This window comes from Styela clava, chromosome 13, assembly GCF_964204865.1.
Source record: "Styela clava chromosome 13, kaStyClav1.hap1.2, whole genome shotgun sequence".
NCBI lineage: Eukaryota > Metazoa > Chordata > Ascidiacea > Stolidobranchia > Styelidae > Styela > Styela clava.
In genome coordinates this window covers 2,828,518-2,850,667 of record NC_135262.1, presented here as the reverse complement: position 1 = coordinate 2,850,667, position 22,150 = coordinate 2,828,518, and the positions used below count along the sequence as shown (strand labels likewise).

General features: G+C 37.6%; 1 protein-coding gene across 1 annotated transcript; it reads left to right on the top strand.

Moving 5' to 3' along the window:
• Positions 1-396: 396 nt before the first annotated feature.
• Positions 397-21,875, top strand: LOC120332576 (cytoplasmic aconitate hydratase-like). The gene is made up of 22 exons (XM_039399855.2): positions 397-527; positions 787-976; positions 1,595-1,690; positions 2,409-2,577; positions 4,814-4,951; positions 5,389-5,458; positions 5,804-5,987; positions 8,144-8,283; positions 9,232-9,403; positions 9,923-10,023; positions 11,074-11,190; positions 12,029-12,188; positions 13,598-13,733; positions 14,515-14,599; positions 15,226-15,382; positions 15,912-16,036; positions 16,642-16,746; positions 19,004-19,146; positions 19,348-19,495; positions 20,335-20,457; positions 20,870-21,055; positions 21,629-21,875. The coding sequence occupies exons 2-22, from the start codon at positions 973-975 to the stop codon at positions 21,740-21,742; spliced, it is 2,673 nt and encodes an 890-aa protein (XP_039255789.2). The 5' UTR covers positions 397-527; positions 787-972; the 3' UTR covers positions 21,743-21,875.
• The last annotated feature ends 275 nt before the right edge of the window (positions 21,876-22,150 follow it).

Genomic DNA, 22,150 nt, shown 5'->3' with positions numbered 1-22,150 from the left:
AAAAACGAGAGCGAGCGCTCAGAGAAAACGACCAAGCAGAAAGGAGTGAGCAACGAGCGGAGCGACATAGTGAGAGGAAGGAACAAGAGCGAGCAGGAACCAGCGAGAAAAAAAAGAGAGCAGAGACAGCAGAAAATGAGCAGAGCAGGAGCAAAATACCCAGAGCAATAAACCTGGCAACCTGGACGTAATAAGAGCCAAAACAGACGTACGTAAAAAGAACAAAAAAGGAGAATCCGTTTAGGAACTGACGAATATATGGCGCAATAAAATAACCAAAATTGTTGAGCGGCACAACCGAGAGAGAGAATTAAAAAAAAATGGAAAACTCGGTGGGGGCAGAGACAGCAGTAGAGAAAACGTACAAATGACAAGGGTGGTGCAATTAAAATAACCAGAGGTGTGGGGCACGTAGCATGGACAACAAACAACAATTTGAAGAACTTCAAACGAGATTCAAACACGAGACATAAAATACCACGTGAAGAGCAATCTCATATGCCTTTGTTTGATTTACAAGCGTGAAGGTATGAGATTACTTAGACATTTTTTGTTCTCAGATGCATGGACTTGATGATACTGAATCCGTAACCGACTAGCGCTTATAAGAACCTCCCCATGACGGCGAAATGTTCAGCAATCTTTTCGCACAAAATTCCCCCGTGGTATTCGAACCCACGCAGGGTATTCAGAGGCGATGAGCCACGCCGAATTCATTACTTTTTTCTTATATGTGATTGTTTCATTTTTGCCAATAAATCAAAACGAAATCTATCCTTGCGACAGCCACCTGGTTTTGTCGCGCGCAAGAGAAATCCTTTTACGCACGAGTGACCACAGCCTACGTGACTTTCCTGCAGGAGCTGCATGATTCAGCAGTTATCGCTGCAGCGGCACTGTCAGTGGTGTTTCAGTAGCTGGGCTCTGGTGATTTCCTGAACTTGAGGAAGATTAAGAAAAAAAATAGTTACTATGGGTGAGTTTAATATGGTTTTCAGGGTAACGGAATTTATAGTACAATAATATAAGTTTTATTGTAAATCACTACAATCGGGTTTGAAATGAGATGCGGTATGCGGTATAGATAGATAGTTTATTTTGAAAACTCCTCAATCTGAGAATACAAAAAATTAAAAATGAAGAATTCTGAAGAGCGAGCAAAACCTTCAAAAAAGTTTAAAACAAGATGAGTATCATGTGCCCGCTCACCAACACGCATTCACAAAAAAAAATCTTGTTAAACAAGGTTTGGGCCAGAAATAAACACACACAAAAAACACGAATGTATCTCACTGTCTGCTTTTTTTCACTTGGGCTTGCTGTATTCCTGTTTACTATCAAGGTTTACAACGACCCAGTATTATTTATTCATATATTTTAGTTTACTGTTACGGTACTTCTTTCAGTTCACTGCATTTTACAGTTTTATGTTGTCTGGTTGTGGGATGAGCTGATAAAATTTTTTGTTAGCTGTAACCCTTTTTCATGATCTAAAATCATTTGAGTGTACCAGTAAAAGAAAGTTCAGAATATTGTCACTTAAAATTAATAAAAGGTATTCTGGCAATTCTTAATTCAATTTTATATTATCCAGGAGATATCAAAGAGAAATTAACGTCTGTTTTGGATATCGATGGATCTTCATTCAAATACATTGATTTGCCGAGGATTACTTCTGAAGACGTTTATAGTAAGCCATTCTGAAGACATTTATAATATCTATACAAACATCATTCTATATCAAATATGTGGTTTCTTAGCACTAGGTAGGGCTGGAGATGGAGCTGCTGAGCTGTGACATTTTACAGATGATCAGACACCACTCCTTTGGGAGACGTCTGGACACTGTTGTCCCCTTAATACCGGTAATAATACAGTATAATGGAGTTGCGCAAAATACTACAGGGAAGCGCAATCTAATAACGTCATCATTGAATTCCTTTAGGAAAAATATTGCGATTCACCGAAAGAAAATTATTTTACCGTGGCATTCGAGAGTTTTAGCAAAAAACGGCAATTTTGGTCACGTGACAGCCGCGATTAATTTAGATTATTATTGAGACAAGCATGGCGCGATATGCCGCATCTGCCGCCTTGCCAGACGCTCCTCGTTTGTGAGACACATAGAGTGTTTGTTTCCATTGAGCCAAATGGAGGGAAATTCTTGGAATTTGGATAGTGTGCAGTACTGCATTATGCAGTTATGTATTTTGCTCATGTGAGCGACTTTTTTAACAAAAACTGTCCGATTAGGATTTCATGCTTGATGGGAAAAAAGCTGAGTGTTGACAAGGACCACACTAAACTGCTTAGAGGGCCAGGGTGTGGCCCGCAGGCTGCCTGTTGCACACCTCTGCTTCTAACTATAAGGCCATAGCACTCATTATAATCACCATATATCTTTGCAGATCGACTTCCATTTTCTGTTCGAGTATTACTCGAATCAGCTGTTCGAAATTGCGATGAATTCCAAGTTAAGAAATCAGATGTTGATGCAATTGCATCGTGGGAGAAAACATCCAAGGTCACGACAGAGGTCAAGTTTAAACCAGCACGAGTGGTTCTTCAAGATTTTACGTAAGTTATAGTTTGTTTATAATTCACTGCTTGGAATGACAAGTCATAAATGGAACTGTTATGCATTATCTCAACATTCAAGTAGTAATATTTCGTAAATGATTCAAGAGTGCTGCACTTAGGATAGTTATCTTTATTCTTGCTACAGCATCCTTGCATTATATGCATGCAGATCCACCCGCACAAAAGCATAGAAAACAGATAAGTAGTTAGTCTCGTAGATACCAAATCATTAGCGCGAGTAATATTTCGACCAATATTTGAGCAGTGGAAATGTTTGCAATTTCTTATGATTGGAAATACTGTAATTTTTGATATTTCATGATGTGTCTCAACTGTGAAAAAGGCAATGAACTATTGAACTCTTATATGTAAAGTGTTACTGTTCTTGATATAACCGCAATCTTTGCGGTTCCGCATTGTCTACAAATTTGTCGCCATAGGGTGAGATGACCAAAATCTTTAATCTGTAACATAGTGTCAAGGATTTTGATCTCCATGTTTGTGTTGTGTTAATATTTTTCTATATTCTCTGTATGCTGTTTCCCAGACCCTTGATTTAGGCAGTTTTGACCGGGTCTGGACTGCGACCACCCATAAGGTGTGGGATAAAATAATTTTCGTTCTCCCCTCGCCGGGAAAGGCTAGGCGTTGGCTGCTTTTGAGTTGTGTTTGCTGTCATTATGAGTGTTTGAGTGTAGAGTTGCCGTACAATAAACAACCAATTCAGAATTCTTGAGTCTTCTGACCTATTTACATACACAGTAGCAAAACCTAAACTGTGACAATAGATAGGTCAAACGCATGAAATACAAGCCATCTTCATGTATCTGTGAATCCTACATATTACATATTTGGTGCTCCCCAAGTATGTGCACCAAGATGGCGCACATCCTGAACCCTAACCTGGTACACATACTATGTTCAGGTTGTGCGCCATCTGGGTGCATATACTTCTGGAAGTCCACAAATTTTGATTCCACTTTACTTTTTATCTAAATTGCTAAGGAATGTTTAATCTTGAATAAAATTGATAAATGTAGCTGAATAAATATGTTTCTTGTTCCACAGTGGAGACTGAACTTTTAACCCCTAGTTCACAATGTCAGCAATGGCAAACTTTTTTCAAACATTGTATCTTTTGCACATAGTATAATTTGAATCCAAACTATGATGAAATGTATCAAAAATATTATATTGAGCCGTAGGGAGATCAGTTAAAATATACTGTCATCTAATCATCTGAGAATTTTTTTATGTTTGCATAGTGACTCAACAATTTGACTACTTACATACACATTGTGATGTAATAAACTGATTATGATTTCACAATCGTTATTGTCATATCGTAAATATACTGGCATTCTTCTGATTAATATTTAACTTCTAATTTTTTCCTGAAGTCAAAATTTTTTAAGAAAACTGAAAAGCATGGAGTTGACTAAGCCTATTCATTATACATTTAAAAAAAGGCTCGCATATACCAAAGTTTTTATGGTTAGATTTGGTATTCTTCAACTTGGAAGTTTGTAGTCTTCAATCAAAATTAATTTAAGTTTTTGTGAATTAAAAGACAAAATCAGTCAACCAGTTTCAGAATTTAGAGTCGGGCATGTCCTTTCCAAGACTAAACAACTCTGATCATTTAAAAACCAATACTGTTTTTTTCAGTTCAAAACATAAGTCATTACTCATTACCACAAGTAATTCTTGTGACTGTATATCGCACTGGCTCTCCACTATATCTTGAGTTCCTAAGTAGTAATAGCTACTTCCACAGTCATGAGGCATGAAAAAATAATATGAAAGTACATTGTATACATAAAGTCCCTTACCAATTTCAATATTGTTATGAAATCAGTTCTCAATATATCTTAACCAAGTTTGTTGTTTATTAATCAGTAATTGTTCAAGTATTTTTACTTCATTTAATACATCTGTGAGGGCCAAAACATATATAGTATCGATAACTTCCCCTTTGCAATTTTAAAATTTTTTAAGACTTTATGGACACTCTATAAATCATCAAGAGGGGCTGGTTTCACATCCCTGGCCTATATCAACCATACTCTATCCAGTTCATGCAGTTAAATTAAAGCTTTTTTCAATCTTATTATTTTTATATCGAACGTAACGCAAAATTCGTCTGAATGTGTCTAAAATAGTTAGGTTTCTCTCTCCATATGTATTTTAGTCCTATTGGATATATTTGAACTATTTTTTTTTTTTTTTTCAGTGGAGTACCGGCTGTCGTAGATTTTGCTGCGATGCGAGATGCAGTCCAGTCACTTGGTGGCTCTCCTGATAAAATTAATCCAGTCTGTCCTGTCGATCTCGTCATTGATCACTCAGTGCAAGTGGATTACAATCGTTCGTAAGTTGTTTTTTTATACTGGGATGGTTAAATGGTTGAAAAAGTATGGACCATGCTTGAACATGGTCACGAATGTTTAGAATATAGAGTGACGTTTGTCCCATGACACTCTTTTAACATGCTTTTGGGAAATGTTGTGAATTACCTTTTTGTATTTTGGCATTAAATAACTTTATTGAAAATCTGGATTTGTTGTGATGAAGTCTAGTTCAACCTACCTAAAGGGCTACTCTCGTTGTATGTGTCCCAGGTTATGGGTAAGGCCGTACTTTTATTCCAATTTTTCTTATTTTAGTTCTATTACGAGTTCGGGGACTGTTTGTGTTAGCCAAGTGAATATACCCCCTCGGCCCTGCCCATGGGTTTCAGTCCCTTAACACAAATTGATATAAAGTAGGAGCTCTTTCTTAATTGCGCTGATTATAATCAAATTTCAGATCTGATGCTGCTCGGAAAAATCAAGAAAAAGAATTTGAGAGAAATTCTGAAAGATTTTTGTTTTTGAAAGTAAGTTTTTTACTATGCCAATACCATTCTTTCTCTGATATCTGACTGAAAAAAGATTTATAATATAAATTCAAATAATTTAATTTATATTTTTACATAGTGATTAGGATGCCAAAGATGCTATACATAAAGATTTTGATTCGAACTAATTTTATGTCTGAAAAAATTTCAAAGAAATTCAATTCTGCGCTATAGTTCTTTATAGCACTTGGTACTTCAATATTCACTCGTAACTTCGCTCAAAGATGAGTATTCTTTATTTCTGAGTGAGAATATATGACCATGCTTCTCAAAAAAGTTGATAATTCAAATAGTAAAACAATTTTTTTCATTTCTATTTTACAGTGGGGAGCCCAAGCATTTAAAAACATGACAATAGTACCGCCTGGATGTGGTATAGTTCATCAAGTCAATCTAGAGTATCTAGCCAGAGTAGTGTTCGACATGGAGGGATGGTTGTACCCGGATAGTTTAGTCGGAACGGACTCGCACACCACAATGATCAACGGACTTGGTGTGCTCGGCTGGGGTAGGTTTCATAAATATTTCTCTCGGCATTCCGAAAGTTCCTTTTAAATATACTTCTGCAGAAACCGAATCAGCGAAGGAATTGAAAAAATCATCTCTGCACTCCCATCTGGATTTCTCTCTGTGAAAAATACAAAATGACTCATTTAATTCCGATTGAGTGAGTTTATGTATCCTTACTTTGAGTAAATTGAGCTAAAAAGAAATGTCTCGCGACAAAAAAAAACTTGGTAGCTCTTGTAATTGCCCTTAATAAATAAGGTGGACTGTGCAGAACCAGAAAGGTCCTCCCAGGTCAACAGTATTACATATATACGAGGTGTGGCTAAAAAGAAACGAGACTGACGTCACAGATTGCGCAACACGATTAACCATTGGTAATCAACACTTTTACAGTGTGGTGTAATATGTGTTCTTTGTTCAACAGCTTTTTTGACACAATATCGCAATTATTTTTGCTCTTTAGGAGCCATAGGTGAATGTGATTAATTGCTTGTTGAAAAAAAAATTGCCGTGCGAGATCTGATTGAGTTTTTTGGCGATAGGGGGTTCAATTGCAGAATGACGATTGAGCAATGAATTAACATTAAATTTTGTGTCAAACTTGGAAAAACGGCGACTGCGACTTTGAAGAAATTGTGTGATGTTTATGGAAATTCTTCCATGTCCAGAACAAGAGTTTTTGAATGGCACAAGCGATTTGTGGGATGCAGGAAGGATGTGGAGGATGATTCGAAGTCAGGAAGGCCTTGCACTTCCACAACTGATACCAACATCGAAAAGGTATCAGTTGTGAGTTCAGTTGTGAAAGGCAGTTGATTCGCAGCGACCGTCGCTCAACAATTCGCGTCATTGCGAAGTTGGAAAAGACAAAAAAAAACGGTTCGCACCAGTTTGGTTGACACTTTTGGCTTGTGAAAGGTGAGTGCCAAAATGGTGCCAAGGCTGTTGACTGAGGAGCAGAAAGCTCAACGATTAAATGTTGCCCAGTTGACATGCATTTTTCCAAGTTTGATACAAAATTTATGTTAACTCTTTGCCCAATCGTCATTCTGCAATTGAACCCCCTATTGCCAAAAAACTCAATCAGATCTCGCACGGCAATTTTTTTTTCAACAAGCAATTAATCACATTCACCTACGACTCCTAAAGAGCAAAAATAATTGCGATATTGTGTCAAAAAAGCTGTTGAACAAAGAACACATATTACACCACACTGTAAAAGTGTTGATTACCAATGGTTGATCGTGTTGCGCAATCTGTGACGTCAGTCTCGTTTCTTTTTAGCCACACCTCGTATCCTCACATATCAGCCAACCCCCTAAAACGGTGAATTTATAAAATTTCGCATCCAAGCCGACCCTACAAAACACGCAACCGATCATGTTTATGACAACTAATCACAGACTGTTCTCCCTGTCATAGCTTACCAAACATTGGCACGCACACTCTTATCGTGAGAACTTAGCACGGCTCGAGTTCTAGCTATTGAAATTAAGTAAGCATTTCGTTTGAGTGCGAGCAGAGTTATGCTAGTATAAGCCAACCCCTCAGTTTGGCAACTTTATTTTGAGTTTCATATGCACTTGGCTTTTATGTGAGAAATGCCTCTTGTTCGAATACTTTTACAGGCCACAGGTTCGAAAATTCAAGTATTTTAAAATTAAGGACTGAAAGATGGAATTTTGATAAAATTTTTAGGTACTCCTGAAGTATGCGTACCAAGATGTCGCACAACCTGAACCCTAACCGGGTGCACAACCTGAATTCAGGTTGTGCGCCATCTTGGTGCGCATACTTCGGGAGGTCCAATTTTTATTTAAAAAGTCTGTATCATAGTTTGAAGAAGTATTCACCAAGTATTTCAGTAAAAAAAATAGGAATTTAAAAATAAAATATACGTTGTCCTCATTTTCATACAAAATCTTTGGCTTTCTTTAGTCAACAGGTAGACTAATTGAAGCATGTCGCTATCGAAGTAACTCTTCCAAGCAAAGCACCCATTCGTATTTCTTTAACAGGAATTTCTCACAAGACGACTTTTGCCAAAGCTGCTGCTACAGTCAATAACCTTGGATTCTGAAAAATACGATTAAGTAAAAGCCTCCAAAACATATTGATAAAAAATATCTGATTTTGAACCCTTCTTTATTTCAGGCGTTGGAGGAATTGAAGCAGAAGCCGTCATGCTCGGTCAAGCAATTAGTATGGTGCTCCCTCAAGTGGTGGGCTACAAGATATCAGGAAAGATTGACGCTTTGGCTACTTCAACTGATGTTGTTTTGACGATAACAAAGGTACTAATTTTTTATTCATATTATTATGTATGGCAATAACTGAAATATCTACTATTTCATATATAATTATTCTAAAATCCTATATAAAAATTGGGTAGTTTTAAAATGGAAAGCATTCAGAAGTCATTACTTATCGATCTTAAGATTGGTAAGTATATTGATAGGTATTTGTCTGTGTGTATGTCTGTGTGTCTGTTAGATGCACGCGATATCTCACGAAAGCGAGATTGAATCTGCTCCAGATTTTGCATGTGCATTCATCTTATCTCGGACCAGAATCCTATTGATTTTGGGCGAATTATGTCGTATAATTAGCGAGTTATCAATCAATTATTGATATAGTGATCTAGATTTTTGTAAAGCGAGAGAATTTTGAAACCCGCCGAGTGTGTGTGTGCGATGCGCAAGTTACAAGAGCGGATGAATCGAAACTGCAGTTTCTGTTTTGGGGGATCCCCTAACTATCGATCGATAAGTCTTCGGTTTCCAACCGATATTCTCGTTGTATATTCGTTTAGTTTGATTTCATTTGGGAATGCAGGGAAGTTGAGAATTCAAGATTCTATTTTACTGATTTAAAAATAAAATGGAGGTTAGTTTAATTATAATATGCTCATATATAATTATGCTCAGGTGTCGCCGCTAGATAACCAATTTTGGTTTTCGCGACTCCTTTCACCTCGAATTATCCGTTTTTGCTTCCTTTTACATTCTGTATGCATTTAGTGTATTTCATGTGTGGTGAAAAAAAAAAAAAATATAATGTGAGACTTTATTCTAAATTGTCCCTAGATCGAGAAGTTGGAATATCAGATATAGTTTTGGACATTGAAGTACATAACTGTTTAACCCACATCATTCAAATCAATCCTAATTATCCCAAAAATTATGTCTTCCTTTTCAAAAAAATAAAAATAAACCTTTATCTTTCTTAAATCTTCATTTCAGCATCTAAGAGGTGCAGGCGTCGTTGGAAAATTTGTGGAATTCTTTGGTCCCGGAGTCGCAGCCTTGTCAATAGCAGACCGTGCTACTATATCCAATATGTGTCCGGAGTACGGAGCCACTGCTGGCTATTTTCCAGTTGATGTGAAAAGTATTGAATACTTAAAGAAAACAGGTCAGTTACTACTAGGGGATTTGATTAAAAATATGAAATTAAAATTTTCTGTAGTATAGGTGATGTGTAACTTATTTTAGGGACCCTAACCTTCAATGAATAATAACTTTCATGTGCTAAGCGTTAGAAATACACTCACCTCTGATTACTTTGCTTTCTGGCTTTCTTCTCTTCCGGGATGAATATGTAAATTCTATCCTATGCAATAATTGTGTTTACGAAATGGTATCAGGCAATTTGACACATCTCCTTTATATACACAAGGTGTCCTTAAATTCTGCCTGATTTTACAATAATATTTAAAAATTTCTTAGTCTTTGTTTATAAATAGTTTTTATTGTGCTTGTAGTTCTCATTTATCACACAATAAAACTTACAATTGTTATTACTATGAAATCGGGCAAAATTTTGATTGTTATTGCTGTGCCACATTTTTGGGACATCCTGTATACTATGTGTTATTTTTATATTATCCTTGCACACTCTAATACATGCCAACTTTGTCTTCCATTTATCCAGGCAGAGACTCAAAAAAGGTTGAGATGATTGAGAAATACTTACGACAAGTAAAAATGTTCAGAGATTTCACGAATGAGAATGAAGATCCTGTGTTTTCTCAGGTAAAGTCTCATTTGCAACGACTGAAATTATGTCTATTCTAAATGCAGTACAAATCAAACTATGCTATGAAGATCTTAAGTATTTTTTACAACTCGCAGTAGTGACATATAATGACTAGTATAAGAGTATATTTTGGTTTTTCCGAGACATTTCTGCTCTTTGTTGACAGTACAACCCTACGATTATGTCCATTATAAAGGCAATGCAAATCCACTATGAATATCTCAATAATTCTTTCAACCTCCATCAGTTCAGTGTTCGCAGCGCTTCCTGTATATTCTCGCATATTAGCCGATCTTGCCTATGAGCAGACCCCTTGAAAACGACCCTGAAACGATGAATTCATGGAATTACTCATATATTTCAAACCTACAAATCATAACAGGCCATACGCTCCAATCACAGCAAATGGTTACAGAAAAGAATAAATGCGATCAGAGTTTTACGCGTATAAGCTGACCCCTTAGTTTGGCAAATTTTTTTTGGGTTTTAAACTTGGCTTTCCTGTAAGAATACACGGTAATAACTAGAATAATATAATCAGGATAAGAATATATTCTAGTCTTTGAAACTGACAAAGCATAAGACAATTTTTCTGGTGCTAAGGGTCTTGAGGGCATCTGTCAGTTTCAAGATAAATAGTTGCTTTTTGTTAGAATCATTCAAATCATGGGATTCCATATTTATCATCGGTGGACGGGAAAGTTGATGAGGCAGCTCGTCAACCATCCGCTCCACTGGAAATATTTCAATGAAACTGCCTGATTTCAAATTGATTTGAATCAGTAGATGATGGTTGTGACAATTTTTTAAAAGGGGCTTGAAGCTAATTAAAAATTAAAATATTCGCTAGATTTGATATTGCCCACCTTATTTCGGATATTTACATTTCTTTATTATGTACACGTATTTTCAACATGTTTTTTGAATAAAACATGCTTTCGCTTTGCTATCTGTTATTTGTGTGTGTGGCGCAAGACTTGCCAAATTCTAGGAGGCGTGGCTTAAAAAGTTTGAGAATCACTGATTTAGACTTCTTTATTCTCCAGATACTCGAGCTTGACTTGGCAACAATCGTACCGTCACTATCAGGACCGAAACGTCCCCATGACAGAGTATCTGTTTCTGAAATGAAGAAAGATTTCAAAGAATGTCTTGTGAACAAGGTAAGTAATATATAGATTTATTCTAACACAAATTTATCGGCCAATCAAGTTGGGGAAAAGGGGGAAATATAAATATTGTAATATTCGAAAATTGTACGAATCCATTAGATTCTTTTTTCAAGGCAAATGCCAATCAGACATTTGATATAATATTGATTTCATTGTGAGCCAATGATCTATAAAACTATATACAACATACACATAATGTGCACTATAAGAACTACCGTATATGCGCGTTTTACCGCCCGATCTTGACTAAGGGCCCGTTTGAATAGTTGCCCGTGTGAACAGAACATAAAAAAAAGGGCGGGTATGTAAAAGCTGATTTTTCAGTGGCATAGAACAATAGGAAATAAGAAGCGCTTTTGTCACAGCGCTGTTGAATTTTAAGCGCCGGTAGATAACACTCGCGTCTTGGGCGTCCAAGTACATAACAGATAGCATTGATTACGTTACACCATGGTTCTCGAACTGGGCGTAGCGACGCCCAAGTTCGTCGTTTCAATATTGATAGGCCGTCGCAAAACTCTTCTTCTTTTACGAATTTGTACCTGCGTGCGTAGAAAAAGTCAAAATTTTCGTTTTGGAATTACCGGCAAGTCAGCATAATATCATCTCTGTGCGTGATCAAATTCTGATGCGTGAATGAGTCGATTTTTTGGTGCAATCTGAGTTGTGCGCGAATAAGACGGTCCCTTAGATTGGCAAATTTTTTTTCAATTTAAAGTTCCTATTTACGTCCCAGCCTTTGATCACGACATGTATGTTGTGAAACGCTGCTAAAGAAACTATATCCACCAATTTAATATACATATTCGCATTATTCTTACCATTACAGGTCGGCTTTAAAGGTTTTGGCCTTCCGTCAGGAAAATTATCGACTAAAGTTCCGTTCACTTTTGAGAAGCAAGAATTTACCATGAATCATGGGAGTGTTGTTATTGCTGCCATCACATCTTGTACTAATACTAGTAACCCGACAGTTATGCTGGGCGCAGGTATGTTAAGAATCTTTGAGCATGTTAGCCTAGTGCAGGGGTTCCCAAGCTTTTTTCAGGACGACCCCAAGGACAACTTTCAAGTGTCCAGTGCGACCCCAGGTCAATATATATAGAGCTTCTTTCACTAGACTTTTGAGATTGGTCATTTGGTGGTATTAAGTAAAATAAGCTAAAACCAAACAGTGATGTCTCAATAATCACCAACATTTTCTATAGCATAAACATAGAGCGATGCACATGGGCCTGTTCTACAGTAAGCCATGGTACAAACTGCTAAATTTAACATGGTTTGTCAAATCTTAGATGTTTTGTACATCCATCCTCTACCATAACTCAGCGACCCCATGACCTGATTGCAACCCTACCTAAATATCACTCCGACCCAATTTGGGGTCGCGACCCCTGGTTTGGGAACCCCTGGCCTAGTGCAAGGAGTGTTTTTTGTTGGTGAGCCATATAACCAACGTGGGAAAAGCAAGAGAAAAGAATGTGGCTATCTCTTAGCTTTACAGTATTAAATATACCGGACAAAATGGCTGAGGGTTCAACGCAGTGACAAAGCAAAAAATATAAACGTGAACTGTCAAATTAGGATTTTTTGCTTGACGAAGGAAATATCTTATAGTTAACGAGGGCCACACAAAATGCCTTGTCTGGCTGGGTTGTGGCTCGTGGGCCACCTGGTGGCCTAGGGCAACGATTCTCAAACTCTCATGATATGTCACCCTTTTATAAAGCATCACCCTCCTGTAATAATAACTTCATTCAAAATCTGAAACCTTAAATATATGAAACAATCAATTCTTACTTTCCTGCATTTCTATATGCAAATCTATTGAGAATATTTATGACTTTTGTGTGTTTTTTGTTAAACAATTCAGAATGGGTTTAATTTTGAAAATATTTTTCTAAGAATGTTTTCACAAATTCACATTTGGGTACTCCTGATTTGGATTTAAAAAAAAAAATAGAAAATTATGGCCTATATATTCAACAATAATATTTCAGAATGTTTTCAGTACAGTAGATTATATATGCATGACTACTGCAAGCCCTTGGAAAAAAGTAGCAAAACGAGAATATCGTTCGGAGACTGAAGACTTATCGATAGAAACTGCGGTTTCAATTCATGACTCTATAGTGACACTGCATGTCCCATCACTAATTAATTAATAACTCGCTAATTATACGACAAAATTCATCCAAAATCAATAGGCTTCTGGTCCAAGATATGATGAATGCACATGCAAAATTTGGAGCAGATTCAACCTCGCTTTTGTGAGATATCGCGTGCATCTAACAGACAAACAAACAGACTCACAGACAAATACCTATCAACATACTTACCGATCTCAAGATCGATAAGTAATAATTAAATATTTTAAAAACTTGAACTATTTTTCTAGGAATGCTTGCCCGCAACGCAGTACAAAAAGGACTCAAGGTAGCGCCGTACATCAAAACCAGTCTTTCTCCTGGTAGTGGAGTGGTGACGTATTACTTGGAAGATAGCGGTGTTCTTCCTTACCTGACCAAACTAGGGTGAGTTTCTGTTTTTTGAGATTATATTTTTCACACAGGGTAGTGGGCTTCAAAATTTTAGGAAAGGGTTCTCCTTTGTATTGACTCATTAACAACAGGTTCCGAAAATAGTATTTTCTTTCACCAGTGGTTATCAACCTTATCACCCCCCAAAAACTTCTGGCAACTTTTAACACTAATGGCTAATGTTCCCTCTAATTTTTTGTAGTATGTGTGCGCAGAAATTCTGGTGTGTGCGCACTTTTTTGAAAATGACTAATATTTGTGCAAAAACCAATGAAGAAATTTTGGCGTTCTAACTGGGTAATGGGTGGCCCAACAACAAACTTTCTCAACCTGCCAATCGAGAACATTGTTACATTACATCGAAATACGTCTGTGCGCAGTAAATCTATGCGTGTGCGCAGCCTCTGAAAGCTGTATGTGCGCGCACACTTTAGAGGGAACACTGCTCATGGCCTCCCTGTTTATCATTCCAGTGGTATTTATAGTGTTATTTTGATTGGTAGATTCCAAATCCTATTATGTTCAAACAATTCATGTTCAATAAAGGGAAATAACCGTATCAAGCAATGAAACGAGTAAAAGGAAAATAAAATCAGTTTTAGGCCTGGCATTGTGGCCCAATCCAACTGCTCTGTGGCCCCCTTGGAGGGCCACAAGCCCTCAGTTGGGAACTGCTGTCTCACACATCAATGACTGCTTGTTCTGAGTCTTTTTCAGAACCATGGTATGAAAAGGAACGAATAAACTTTGAAACATAGTTATTTTTTTTAATCAGATTTGATGTAGTTGGATATGGTTGCATGACTTGCATAGGCAACAGTGGTCCTTTACCTGAACCTGTTGAAGAAGCAATTGTCAAGGTGAGCTTACTTTGGTATTTGGTTTTTCAACGCAAGGTTCTGGGTTCTCAACCAAAATTGGGGAGAGAACTGATAGAAGAGTTGTAAGTTTGCTCAGAGTAAGGTCTCAAGCCCTCAACTGAAATCGGAACGAGAACTAATAGAACAGTTGCAAGTTTGTATAGTTTTGTTTTCATTTTTTTTAAATTGCGCAAAATAAAGTCTCGAGCCTACAATAATGCAAACGACTCTATCGCAGTGACGAGCATACAAAAACAGTTAGCTGCAATCTTCTTAGTAACTAATTATGAATTGATCCTTCTATTTGTTTGGTTTGGACACCCCTGCCTCTTAGTTTTGGTAAAAGGGCCATTCTGTCTTCCATTCATTCTTACTTAAACTGTGTGTTGATGAAGTCCCTTTACAATTTCAATTTTGTTATGGAGTCAGTTTTCAATATATTTTAACCAGGTCTGTTGCTGTTTAATCAGTAATTGTTCACGTATTTTTACTTCATTTAATACATCTGTAAGGGCCAAAACAATATATGGTATCGATAAATTATTCCCTTTGCAATTTTGAACAATTTTAAGACTTTATATATATTACCCTATATATTAACTGTTCTCACGTGTTTCATGTCACAGGGAGAGCTGGTGTGCTGTGGCGTTCTTTCAGGAAACCGCAACTTTGAGGGGCGAATTCACCCCCACACTCGAGCGAACTATCTTGCTTCTCCTATGCTAGTGGTTGCATATGCTATTGCAGGAACGGTTGATATTGACTTCCAAACGGAACCTATCGGTGAGTATTATTTCGGATGGGGGTAATAGAGGGGCTAACTGGCTTCAGAAGTAAAAAAAAAAATGGGGCTCTCCTTTATTATTTGCGCACTTATCTCCTAGTGCAAAGGTATGTAATGGGGGTCACCTTTAACTCCACTTTGGGATGAAAATTAGCATCGATAGTGTTTTGACTGTAGGGAACTCTCGTAGTATGTTCACCAGGTTAGGGTTAGACCTTAATTTTATTCCGATTTTCCTTATTTTAGTTCTATTCTAACATCGGAGAATGTCTTTGTTAGCCAAATGAATATACCGTTGCCCATAGGTTTCAATCCCTTTACACAACTTTATGTAAAATAGGCGAACAAAATTAGTTACCGCCATATTAGTACTCGCACTTCTGGAACGTCGTTTTGTGAACTCAACGCGATCAATTCCACATCACCATTCAACATCCATAAGTCATGATAGTTATTTTCATGAGTGTAAATCTAAAAGGTTGTGACAACCTCATAGTTCCAATAATGGAAAATAAATTATCTGTTTAGGTCGCAATGAAGATGGGCGAGCGGTATATCTTCGAGATATTTGGCCGACACGAAATGAGATTCAAGAGGTTGAAAAACAATTTGTTTTGCCGAAGATGTTCACAGAAGTGTACGGAAAAATAACGGTAAAATAATTTAAATTAGAATCGTTTCCTTAATTTCTAAAATCAGAGGGATTAGCTTGTTCCTGTTAGCACCAACTCTGCAATCGAGGAGACCTGTTTGTGAGAAAACTCACGGGCTGCCATTGAAATTTCTGAAGCTATTGAGACTAATATAGTAATACGCCAGTACATTCCCCCTCAAAAATAAATATGAAGAATTAGCCAGAAACTGTTCCCCATTTAGCTTCATCATTACGCATTCAGATTTTAGAAGATTAGACGTTAACTGTCTTAACGAGGACAAGGAGGCTCCAGGACAAAGGACAGATTGGAATTTCGAAAAAAATCTTATTTCCGAATCTCATATCGAAATTAGGCACTATTTCAGGTGTTAATATAGTTTGAATCGATATTTTTCACCCATGTATTCCAATAAAAAGTAACAAAAGTTACAAAAAGCAAAAATGTATTTTTACTCATAGTTTCAAGTTCGACTCTTATTGGTTAAAGCCCTAAAATGTCCTCCCTTCAGACTGGAGTTATTAGAATATGAGATGTTGTGCTTCCTCACTGCCTTATCAGAAAATTTTTCAATATTATAAATTTTCGTTATTTCTTGCATTCAGACTGGGACAGAGCAATGGAGAGCGCTCAGTGCACCATCTAGTGTCCTATACCCATGGAGAGACGACTCAACATATGTTAGGTCACCTCCATTCTTTAAAACAATGGTAAGTTCGTAAAGTTTTGTCATTTTTGTGCTGTAGGTCAGAATTGGGAAGTTGCTATCTGAGAGTTGTGACTGTCCCGGACAATCCTATTCTGCTTTGAAAGTGACTTTTAGTCAAATAAGCCTATGATGAATTCTGATTTGAGACGTTAACTGAGTACCATTTTGGATAGGATTTACATATTTATCCCGGGGGAGCAGAAAGTCGATAAGACGACTGAATCATATCGCAGACCGTCAGATTACCAGACCATGTCAGGTTACGGATTAGTTGGCCTGATATTATGTTCCAGATGCATTCCTTTCTGATTCATTGGAGTTTGACAGGTCAGAATAGTTGTAGGTTACAAGCCCAATGCCTACTTCCTCAGCCAGAATGCAACGCTAAAATAGAAACAGTCAGGTCCTAAAAATAGTAGATTTATTACAAGTACATAGGTAGGTTGGGAATGGGGATGGTTTTATGATAAGAATTCTATTTGAATAAATGATAATAGATGATTTTTGAATTTTTCAACTATTGGATCTCCACTCTAGGAGATCCTTATTCTCAGTTGTTCTGTTTGTCTGTCTGTTTATGTGTTTGGCTGTGGCATCTGCACGGCTGGACCGATCTGGATGAAATTCCTAATGTGGTTTATGCTGTCACTCTAATTACGTGTGTTTCAGCGAAAGTCCGAGTTATGTGTGTTTCATCGAAAGTCCGAGTTATGTGTGTTTCATCGAAAGTCCGAGTTATGTGTGTTTCATCGAAAGTCCGAGTTATGTGTGTTTCATCGAAAGTCAGAGTTATGTGTGTTTCATCCAAAGTCCGAGTTATGTGTGTTTCATCGAGTTTCATCCAAAGTCCGAGTTATGTGTGTTTCATCCAAAGTCCGAGTTATGTGTGTTTCATCGAGTTTCATCCAAAGTCCGAGTTATGTGTTTTTCATCGAAAGTCTGAGTTATGTGTGTTTCATCGAATATCCGAGTTATGTGTGTTTCACCAAAAGTCTGAGTTATGTGTGTTTCATCGAATATCCGAGTTATGTGTGTTTCATCGAAAGTCCGAGTTATGTGTGTTTCATCAAAAGTCCAAGTTATGTGTGTTTCATCGAAAGTCCGAGTTATGTGTGTTTCATCGAAAGTCAGTTATGTGTGTTTCATCAAAAGTCCGAGTTATGTGTTTTTCATCGAAAGTCTGAGTTATGTGTGTTTCATCGAATATCCGAGTTATGTGTGTTTCATCGAAAGTCCGAGTTATGTGTGTTTCATCAAAAGTCCAAGTTATGTGTGTTTCATCGAAAGTCCAAGTTATGTGTGTTTCATCGAAAGTCAGTTATGTGTGTTTCATCGAAAGTCCGAATTATGTGTGTTTCATCGAAAGTCCGAGTTATGTGTGTTTCATCCAAAGTCCGAGTTATGTGTGTTTCATCGAGTTTCATCCAAAGTCCGAGTTATGTGTGTTTCATCCAAAGTCCGAGTTATGTGTGTTTCATCGAAAGTCTGAGTTATGTGTTTTTCATCGAAAGTCTGAGTTATGTGTGTTTCATCGAATATCCGAGTTATGTGTGTTTCATCGAAAGTCCGAGTTATGTGTGTTTCATCAAAAGTCCAAGTTATGTGTGTTTCATCGAAAGTCAGAGTTATGTGTGTTTCATCGAAAGTCAGAGTTATGTGTGTTTCATCGAAAGTCCGAGTTATGTGTGTTTCATCGAAAGTCCGAGTTATGTGTGTTTCATCGAAAGTCCGAGTTATGTGTGTTTCATCGAAAGTCCGAGTTATGTGTGTTTCATCGAAAGTCCGAGTTATGTGTGTTTCATCGAAAGTCTGGATTTATGTTCTGTTTCCATTGCATCAGTGAAAAAACTCACCAATCGTTGAAAAATTTCTAGTAATTTCACAATTATCGTGATTATCTCGTAAACTACCTCGAAACTTGAGATTCCGAGATCGCTACCCAAAATCAGTGCAATATACCATTCACAAAAAGGAAACCGATGAGACACGCAGCGCTCAAAATGAACTTGCAGTTTTGAGTCCCGGTCACTGCAGTATGTTGCCATATTAGGTAATTTTGCATGGATGGTAACGGTTTATTGAAGTGCGGGCCACCTCCTGTATCAGTGGAGGTCCTGGGCAAGTATCGGCTTATTTAACTCTTTTTCTTACAGCTAACCAAAGATTTATTTAAATCTCTTGGAATTATATAATCTTAACTGGGATACCAATGCAGCCGCTGGCAAAGACAGTTAACACCTCTGTTCTTTCTATTTCAGACTCGTGACCTCCCCTCATTTGAACCAATCAAAGACGCAAACGTCCTTTTATTCCTCGGAGATAGCGTCACTACTGATCACATCTCACCGGCTGGCTCCATCAGCAGAACTTGCCCTGCAGCCAGATACCTTGCTCAAAGAGGGTGAGTGTCAATTGCATTTTTTGGATGTTAAATTGAGAACCATGCGTTTGAAACATACAACTGTTCCATGTTTCCGAAAACAAATAACTGGCAAACTATTATCATACTTGCCACGCACTGGTAACCGGACGAGAGGCCGTGGTTCGCCATACGATTAATCCGTCTTATTGTAAAAAAAATTTCATAAAATATTAATTTTAGGTTGAAACCGAAGGATTTTAATTCCTATGGAAGTCGTCGTGGTAACGATGAGATCATGGCAAGAGGTACATTCGCCAACATCAGATTGAAGAATAAATTGATCGGGAAAGAAGCTCCAAAGACTATCCATGTTCCTTCAGGAGAAGTGGTAAGAGTTTGAATTGAACTTGTGATAAAGATGGATAGGTTTACTTATTTATTCTGTGGAGATATGACCAGTGGTGGGATTCAACCGGTTCGAACTGGTTCTATAGAACCGTCTCCCGGAATTTTATGAGATCAGCGAACCGGTTAGCATTACTTAATAAACATGTAACAGAACCGGCCGAAAAATATGACTTTTGTGATGGAACCGGCTGACAATAAATTTGAATCCCACCACTGGATATGAAAGATGTTAATAAGGCTTATTCATGTGGCTTCCTCGTCCAGTTACAAGTCCACATCGAGTATGGGGTTGATTAGCCTGTTATTTGTTGTCAGATACATAGACTCAATGGCGGAGGAAGTCGTAACCGACCAACGGTTACGTAAACCACCCTACGACGGCGAGAAGTCCAGCAAACTTCTCACACATACCTATCCCTGCATGGTATTCGAACCTGCGAACCCAAGCAGGGTAGTCAGAGGTGTGGTTGGGAGTGGATTTATAATGCTTGGCACGATGCTTAACACTTAATTGATAAATTAGAAACCTGAAGTTCATTGATGCATGGTGCCGGAGAGGCGGAAACCGAATCCTGTTTTCGGATTCTGTTGGATTCGAATACTTTGGGATTCGAATCCTTCGGATTCGGTATTCTATATTGCCCATCCTTAGCGAGGAGTCTAGCAATGTTCTCGCACCTAACCATCCCTGCATGTTATTTGAACCTGCGAACCCAAGCGAAGTAATCAGAGGCATTATAAAAAAATCGCACTAAGATGTCTTCTTCAAATAAAACTCCAGACAAGAAGACTTAATTAATAATAACTCTTTTCTTTCAGATGGACGTGTTCGATGCCGCCATGAGATACAAGGATGAATCCAGTCAGCTAATTATCATAGCAGGAAAAGACTATGGAAGTGGATCGAGCAGAGATTGGGCTGCTAAAGGTCCATGGATTCTGGTAAGACGGTTTCTTCTTATTTCGAATGAAATCTGGTATTATTGAATTATGGTACGTCCGTAGTATGTGTCCCAGGTTATGGGTTAGGCCATAATTTTGTTCCAATTTTTCTTATTTTAGTTCTATTACGAGTTGGGGACTGTATGTGTTAGCCAAGTGAATATATCCCCTGGCCATGGGTTTCAGTCCCTTTACATGACTTGATGTAATGTAGGCGAACAAAATTAGTATTTAGATACGAAAATGTCCAACAAACAAACAAATACCTATCAACATACTTATCGAGATTGATAAGTAATAAAGCTATTCAAGAACAAATATAACCAATTTGGAATGATTGATATCCATCTGTTTCAAAAATCCGTTCTTCAATTTTATTTAAGATTTTATAAATAGGCTTTTTATTTATTAGGGAGTTCGTGCAGTCATAGCAGAATCATTCGAGCGAATCCACCGTTCAAATCTTGTTGGCATGGGAATAGTTCCGCTTGAATTTAAATCAGGAGAAAATGCTGTGTCGCTTGGTCTGACAGGAAAAGAACGATTCAGCATAAATATTCCAGAAGATTTGACGCCAGGGGCTTCAGTTAATGTTACGGTAAGAGTCGATATTTCAATTTCTAGGGGGCAGCATAGAGCTTTGATTGGTGAGAGTCGCAAAAAAGTTAAAATGATTTACGTTCGTAGCATTGTTGAAAACATGCTTTTCGATTACGCTTTTGATTACTCTGTGTGAGTAAAAACTTCACGGACATCTCACTGTCGAAGGGTGGTTTACTCATTCACTGGTCATGTGCTAACTTTGAAATAAAAAATGATGAGTTCATTAACTATGACTTGGCGCATCATGCAAAGCATTAAGAATATGCTCACCACCTCCCCGAATACCCTGTGCGAGTTCGCAAGTTTGAATCCCATGCGGGTATAATTATGTTCGAGAGGATTGTTGGACTCCTCGCCGCCGTAGGATGGTTCACGTAACCGGTGATCGATTACGGCTTCTTCCAACTTCAAGTCCATGCTTCCGAAAACAAATGACTGGCTAACTAATCCCACACCCTTATATCGTACCTATCTTTTGTAAAATTTTCTCTCTCTCCCCTGAGATTGTGCTATCGACCACTTTGAGAAAACTGTCCAAAAATTGACTTCAATTATGATCTCATTTCAGAGCGACTCTGGGAAGGAATTCAAAGCAATTGTGAGATTTGACACCGATGTTGAACTTGAATATTTTAGGAATGGAGGAATTTTGAATTATATGATCCGGTCTATGATTGGTTGAAAACGGTCACGCATGAATGATTTAAAGATTAATTATGTTAATATAGGCTTTGTACAATTGTGCTCATCGATTTAATCGTTGCTATAAGTGCCATCTTCAAGTTGCAATACAAATATCTTGTTACAATATATGATATAGGCCTAACTCTTGAGTAAGTGGTTCTCAAACTTTAGTAAATTGCCGCTCTCCTTTCCAAAAGACTCTTAATACCTGCGACCCCTTCGAAGAATACTTTATTTTGATTTTTACATGTTTCCATCAGAGGCATAGTCAGTTTGGGGGGGGGGGGTCACTTCAGACCTCTTTTGGAATGTAAAAAAAAGCATTTGACTGTATGATACATATCAATTTTTTTTGTAGCTTAAAACGCTTTTCTGATCCTCGCGACTCTTGAAGCCCCACATTTTC

Excerpts from the sequence above, each read along its gene's own strand:
- LOC120332576 (XM_039399855.2), top strand. Across the intron at positions 16,747-19,003 it reads CTCCATTCTTTAAAACAATG|ACTCGTGACCTCCCCTCATT; the intron begins GTAAGTTCGTAA and ends TTTCTATTTCAG. Across the intron at positions 19,147-19,347 it reads AGATACCTTGCTCAAAGAGG|GTTGAAACCGAAGGATTTTA; the intron begins GTGAGTGTCAAT and ends TATTAATTTTAG.